The sequence below is a fragment of the Salvia splendens genome, chromosome 21, assembly GCF_004379255.2.
Source record: "Salvia splendens isolate huo1 chromosome 21, SspV2, whole genome shotgun sequence".
Taxonomy (NCBI): domain Eukaryota; kingdom Viridiplantae; phylum Streptophyta; class Magnoliopsida; order Lamiales; family Lamiaceae; genus Salvia; species Salvia splendens.
In genome coordinates, this window is record NC_056052.1 from 22,461,247 (window position 1) to 22,468,798 (window position 7,552).

At 39.0% G+C, this 7,552-nt stretch overlaps 1 protein-coding gene across 1 annotated transcript; it reads left to right on the plus strand.

The window, feature by feature from the left end:
• Positions 1–561: 561 nt before the first annotated feature.
• On the plus strand, positions 562–5,246 carry LOC121785376 (dnaJ protein ERDJ2A-like). Its single transcript, XM_042183777.1, has 11 exons — positions 562–754; positions 1,702–1,923; positions 2,006–2,101; positions 2,231–2,351; positions 2,445–2,551; positions 2,684–2,901; positions 3,233–3,410; positions 3,503–3,622; positions 3,795–3,881; positions 3,992–4,102; positions 4,275–5,246. Exons 2-11 carry the CDS (start codon positions 1,738–1,740, stop codon positions 5,109–5,111), a joined length of 2,061 nt encoding a protein of 686 aa, XP_042039711.1. The 5' UTR covers positions 562–754; positions 1,702–1,737; the 3' UTR covers positions 5,112–5,246.
• Positions 5,247–7,552: the final 2,306 nt, after the last annotated feature.

The window sequence follows — 7,552 nt, forward strand, 5'->3', positions numbered from 1 at the left end:
ATGAATCTACTGTTAAAAATTGAAATAAATAATTTATGATTTGGAATAAACAATTTATGATTTTATTAATAAAATAATTTTGATTATTAAATAATAAAAAATTGCTTAAGTTGGTCAAAATTATGATTAAAATCGATGACTGCTAAATATTAACGGAGGACCAATTGTGATCCGAGATGAAATGTTCGGAATGCAAAAATTCAAATGATAAAGTTTAGGACTAAAATCGTAAAATTGGCATATGTTCATAACCAATTTTGGTTACTCTATGATATATCCTAATCTATATTCCTTCTAATTTAATCTTAATTTTAAAATAAAAATAAGTTTTGACACTCCCTTCCCTAATCCATGAAGGTAAATTTGTATATTAATTTTAAAATAAAAATAAGTTTTGACACTCCTTTCGCTAATACATATAGGTAAATTTGTATATTAATTTTAAAATAAAAATAAGTTTTGACACTCCTTTCCCTAATCCATATAGGTAAATTTGTATAATTATTTATACCACGTATTGACTAAGAGAATACGCAATAAATTCCACAAGATCTGAATAGCTTAATAACACAGGCTAAATTCAACATATTCACACAGAATTCAGAAGAGGGTCCAAATTTCAATAAGAAAACAAACCAAAAACCGAACTAACAACATCGCTTGGCCCTGATCTTGGCGTCATATCGTTCACATCAATTACTCGTCTGCAGCTGCATCGAGTAATCAGATATTTCTACTTCATCTCCAGCTATTGGTAATTTTACGTTTCTGTGACTGTTTTCTTTTGGCGAATCGTGCTGTTAATATTGTTTGTTGATTCTCTTTCAATGGGCTTCTTCCAATTTTGTTCGTGATGGTCATTTTAATTTTGAATTGTTTTTCTTTGTGGGTTTTACAGAGGGTTATGATTGTCGAAAGGTTTTGAATTTTTTTGGGGGCGTCAAGTTCGTGTCTGTGTTTGTGAGAAAGAGCACTGTCATTTTGTCATCGCATCATTCCCAGCTTCTAATTTTTTAGGAGTTAAAGATCTAGTGTAGGGGTTTCCACGGCTTGTTTTTTTGGGGTTTAGATATTTATCTTTGTGATGCAATTGTATAATGAATTTTCGATTTACTGGAATTTTGTTTCTGTCTCAGTTCATCATATATCTGTTTAATGCTGGATCAATTACAAAATTTGTTGAATCGGCTGATTTAGAATTGAGTGGAAATATGGTGTATCAAGATGGAATTGCACTGAGAAACATGAAAAGATTTTGGTTGGAAATATTATGGGGAATTGATAAACTAGCAAATCATATCCACTGCTAATTTATGTGTGCTTTTTTGGCTTCTTAGCTCAAATTTTATTTACTTTTATATCGCCCTGTGGTTGTTGCATTGTATTCCCTCCGTCCGAGAAAAGTATGCAACATTTGATGGACACTAGTGTAAGAAATTTGTCGATGTTTGTGTTGTGTTTTTAATGGATAAAGGTACAGTTATGCCCCCCCCCCCCCCCCCCCCCATGTGGAAAATCGTGGTATCTTTGGTAAATAAGGGGCACTTGTAAGGTTGAAATATAAAGTGGAGGGCGGGGTCATATTTTGTATACTTTTCGTGGATGGATGGAGTATATTATTAAAGTTTTAAGATCTGTCGAAGTTACATGTGATATGATATTAAAGTTGTCTTGTTCTTGAGTTCTTACATATATTGGCAGGTATTCATTTTACAAACAACACAAGGATTAAGCATCATGGCTAATTCAGAAGAAAATAATTCGTTATTTCCAATTTTCATTTTGTCTATGATCGCCTTGCCGCTGGTTCCGTATACCATACTGAAGTTAGTCCGTGCTGCATCAAAGAAAGCAAAGAGCATACACTGTGGCTGTTCTGATTGCGCTCAATCAGGGAAATATCGGAAATCTGTTTTTAAACGGGTCTGTGGCACTTTTTAGCTACTTGACTTATATTGCTGCTGTTATGCAATTAATAGTTTAACCATTTATTTCTTTATTTCAGATTGGAAATGTCTTAACATGTGGTAACTTCACTCTGGTGCTGCTATGGGTTATCACGGGGTTTCTTGTTTACTACATTAAGAACATGAGCCGTGAGGTAAACCAATTATTATGCTTTTTCTCTAAGTACTCATTCTTTTATTTTACACTGTATCACATATGCACCTGCCGTTCAATGATTGGACTTCACCGTTCACTCAGAATAACACTTTCTACGTAAACTCAGATCCAAGTCTTTGAGCCGTTCAATATTCTTGGATTGGAGCCCGGAGCATCAGATTCTGCAATTAAGAAGGCATATAGGAGACTCTCCATCCAGTACCATCCTGATAAAAATCCCGACCCAGGTATTCTACGTTTTTGGTTCTGCTGTGCTAGTTTTGTGCCAAAGCTATGTTTATAAGATGTTAAGTATACTCATTCTGGTTCAAACTTTTCAGCTGCCCATAAGTACTTTGTCGACTCCATATCCAAAGCTTACCAGGCTCTGACAGATCCAATCTCCCGAGAGAACTTTGAAAAATATGGTCATCCTGATGGTAGGCAGGTAATACTTTCAAATAAAAGCTTCTTGTTTTTTTCATAATGCAGAAACTTCGATGCGCAGTTAGAGCTATGTACTATTGAAGTTTGAATGAGTGACTCTATGTAACATTTAACGCTACAATATTTATGGTAGGGGTTTCAAATGGGAATCGCTCTTCCTGAGTTTCTTCTCAATAATGGTGGCGCATCTAGTGGAATTTTACTGATTTGGATAGTTGGTATCTGCATATTGTTGCCACTTGTTCTGGCGGTTATATATCTGTCTAGATCTTCAAAGTATACTGGAAATTATGTAAAAAATGACACACTGGCGGCCTATTACCACTTGATGAAACCTTCCTTGGCTCCTAGGTATATATTTCTTTCTACATTCCTGCATCACTTGATTCAGTCCTACATGGATATAAATAGTCTTGAATTGTGTGTTACATGACTTAAGACGTGTGTTTAGCTAGTGACTTGTGGCCTACATGGATTTTTTATATTAACTATATATTGTACTTCGTCATAGAATAGATACAAATTCATGTCTGTTGAAACTTACTGGTCATGCAATGATTATATTACTGATGAAGTCCTTCCATAAAACACATCACTCTCAAGTTCAAGTTTATATTATTGGGTACTCTATTATATTTAATGATTGAATCTTTGACCAGTGATGTGAATATTGTATGTGCAGCAAAGTCATGGAGGTCTTCGTCAGGGCTGCTGAATTCTTGGAAATTCCAGTACGCAGATCTGATGACGAACCCCTTCATAAACTCTTTATGACAGTAAGAGGTGAACTGAATCTAGACCTTAAAAATATTAAAAAAGAACAAGCAAAGTTTTGGAAGCAGCACCCTGCACCTGTTAAGGTAAGAGAATCTTAGAAGTGGAGAATCTCCTTGGTGTTAGGTTTAATATAAATTATCTGAACTGAACCATTATTTGGGTCCGCTATTTTCAGGCGGAACTGTTGATTCAAGCACACTTAACTCGTGAAACGGCATCATTGACCCCAGATCTGCAACGTGATTGCAAACAGGTGCTTGAATTTTCACCACGTCTCCTGGAGGAACTAATAAAGGTTAGCACCCTAATACTCTAGTAACTATCCATTTATAGTCTTGTAAGTAGCATCCTCAAAGTTTGCTACAAAGTTTGATGCCGTTCCCATATATTACTGTGATTTCTAAAAGGTTTCTCTGTCCCCAAAATGTGATGGATCTGCATCTAACTGTAATAAATTGTCCGATCAGATGGCAATCATTCCACGCAATTCTAAGGGGCATGGCTGGCTTAGGCCTGCAGTTGGAGTAATTGAACTCTCACAGTGCATTGTTCAGGTATCAAAGTGGCGACTATCTTTTAAGTATTTAAATCATAACTACCTGGAACTAAGCTGTTAATTCCGATTGTTTACTGACTGACTTCTGAACCATTGGCCATGTTGCAGGCTGTTCCTCTTAGTGCTAGAAAAGCAGCTGGAGGATCTGCTGATGGAACTGCTCCATTTCTACAGCTTCCATATTTTAATGATGATATAATAAAAAAAATAACACGAAAGGTATAACATGTTCCACATTTTTTCTTTTGTCAAAAGCTTTTTTAGCTTAAATGAAAAAACTCTTACCTGTTTTTCCCTTCTCCCTTCCCAATCTTTACTATATGTAATTGCAGTCTGTTAAAACATATCAGATGCCACTTTTTGATACTAATATTCCTTGCATATTTTGCAGAAGGTGCGAACTTTTCAGGACTTTCAAGACATGTCTGCTCAAGAGCGTGCTGAGCTTCTCTCTGAAGTAGCCGGTTTATCTCCTTCTCAAGTGGTGGACGTGGAGAAGGTGATGGAACTGATTCCTTCCCTGACGGTTGAAGTTACTTGTGAGACTGAAGGAGAAGAAGGTATACAAGAGGGTGATGTAGTTACAGTCAAGGCTTGGGTCACCTTAAAGCGCACAAATGGCTTGATCGGGGCCCTTCCCCATGCTCCCTATTACCCATTTCACAGGGAAGAGAACTTCTGGTTGTTGCTAGCAGATCCCAACTCAAATAGCGTGTGGTTCTCCCATAAGATCAGTTTCATGGATGAGGCGGCCGCAGTCAGCGCTGCTTCAACAGCAATTGACGAGAGAGTGGAAGTTCTTGGCGCCAGTCCAAAGGAGAAAACTGCTGCCATAAGGGAAGCTGTAGAGAAAGTCAAGAGCGGTTCTCGGCTTGCAATGGGCAAGTTCATGGCCGTGGCAGAGGGCAATTACAACCTGACTTGCCATGTGCTGTGTGATTCGTGGATTGGCTGCGAACAGAAATCGACACTAAAGCTGAAGATTCTGAAACGGACACGCGCTGGTACTCGAGGCGGGCAGTTAGGCGATGCAGGCACTCCTGAGGATGGTGTTGAAGAGGAAGAGGAGGAAATCGAGGAAGAGGAAGACGAAGATATCGAAAGTGAGTACAGTGACGAGGAGGACGATGAACCAATTGTAAACAAGAAAGGCATCGCCAATGGCAAAGCTGGTAGGAAGAAGGGCAAGCAGTCTAGTTCAGAAAGTTCAGGTTCAGATGAGGAGTGAGCTTTTTACTAAAACATACATAGAAAAATTTCACTGTTTTTTGTTACCTCGAATTATAGACTAACATGGTCCATTTTTCTCTAAGCATGTGGATTGAGTTTACGGTTAAAACTAAGAAAGATACAAACTTTTCCATGATTTATCGCACATTTGAATTTTGTTGTTGCTTTTATCTGTAGTGTTTTTTTTATTAATGAAATTTGTCAAAATCGACCTCCGAAATGGGAGATGATTGGTTGACCAATAATTTGTTGACATACAAATGCAATAAAAGATATTTTTTCTCAAAATGTTTTCATTGAAGAATTTTTTAATGTTTTAAAATATAGATATCCATAGAAATCAGTTAATTGATGCAAGTGCTAAGTTTATTAACTCATTTACGAGAAACGCTAAAATAATTTATTTATACAATTAAAGTTGAGATTTTTTTATTTAAATGCTAAGAGCATCATTAACGCGGCGGGCCGGACCGCAGTTGGGTCCCGGCCCGCGTCACGCGGCGATGGAGAGGAGCATTTTGCGGCCTGGGCCGGTCCCGGGGACGCGTCTGGGGTCCGGCCCGGCTCAGGGTTAAGTGCATCGGGACAGGCCGCGACGTGGTCCTGCCCAGCGTTAATTGGTGTTCGGGCCGGACCGGGCCGCAACTTCAAAAAATATATATTTTTTAAATTCGAAAATTTATCTATAAATATCACTCCATCCATTTTCATATCTATTCAACTTCATTTCTCTTCCTAAAATTCAAAAAAATGTCTTCTCGTCAAAGAGCAATCGAAACTCAAATGGCCCGAATGTTAGAGGCGGCGATACCGGCAATCCAAGAAGAAATCAACAACTAAGTGGAATGCTACCAAGCTGTTATTCAAACGTGGAACGAACAACACGTCCGGGTACCACGTACTCGGATGTATATCCACCGAGACCGTGAACAAGCTGGTTTGCGGCTTTTCACAGATTATTTCTCTAGAGATCCGCGATGGAGTGATCAGATGTTCCGTCGCCGGTTCCGGATGCGGAGGTCTTTGTTCCTGCGCATTGTCAACCCAGTTGTAGCTCGTGACTCGTATTTCAAGCAAACCACCGATGTTGTGGGCTGGCAAAGTATATCGACTTTGCAGAAATGCACATCTGTCATACGTCAACTCGCTTACGGATCTACTTCAGATATGTTGGATGAGTATCTCCATGTAAACAAGCATACTGGATGGGATTGCCTAGTTAAATTCAGTCGGGCAGTCATCGAAGCATTCAAGGGTACACACTTGAGAAAGCCAACGACCGACGACGTTAGGAAGTTGGTGAACATGCACGAGCGGACCCACGGCTTCCCGGGGATGCTGGGCAACATCGACTGTATGCACTGGCAGTGGAAGAATTGTCCAACGGCTTGGAGAGGACAATACACTAGCGGGCACAAGGGCACACATCCCACGATTGTGTTGGAGGCCGTTGCCAACCAACGATTGTGGATCTGACATGCCTACTTTAGTGTCGTTGGGTCGAACAACGACCTCAATGTGTTGATAGAGTCTCCATTGTTCAACGACTTGTTTGCCGGGCGAGCGCCTGATACGCTCGGATTTTGCAAGGTTTTAAGGCCATTATTTGGTCCGTTTTGAATGACAAAGTTGCATTACATGTCCATTATTTGCATATTTTATATATTTTGGTATTTTGACATGTTTTGTGGGAAATGTGCATGTTTGAGTTTAAAAAGGAGTCAAAACGTGAAGTAGGAAATCTGGAGTTTCTGGGAGCGACCAGCGACCGCTGCAACACTGCCGGCACCAGCGGCCGCCATATCTGTAGCGGTCCGTTTCGGGAAATTTGTGCATGGAATGAAGATACACCCAGCGACCGCTAGGCATGCGTGACGACCGCCACCCAAGAGTCAGAACCTCGGATCAATCCATGGCGACCGCTGGCCAAGGTGCAGCGGTCCGCCACAAAAACACGCCGAATAGAATTTGCCCTACTTTCTCTCCAAGATTTACCATATTTTGCAACATTTTTCCTTATTTGAGAAGGGGAGATTTCCCCCTATAAATACCCCCTCAAGCTTCATCATTAGGCCATCCGCAACGCTGTCTCTTAACCGTCTCATCTCTTCACTATTCATGGGTCCCACTGTACTTTTCACCACATCTCTTAACTAAGAGACAACATCTGCATCCCTCCATATCTTAACCATCTCTTAACCATCTCATCCCTTAACTATTCATTCAATTTCATTTTTTATTTTTATTTCCAACAAATTCAATTAATAAAAACACACTTCATTAAATAAAATAAAATTACAACTTAAAAATTCTAAAAAAATAAAAACCACATTAATAAAATCCTAAAAAAATAAAAAATACATAATTTAAAATCTTCCGCTCACTCTCTTTAAATTCAAAATCTCAAAACTCAAAGAAGCAGAAGAAGATATCATCAGT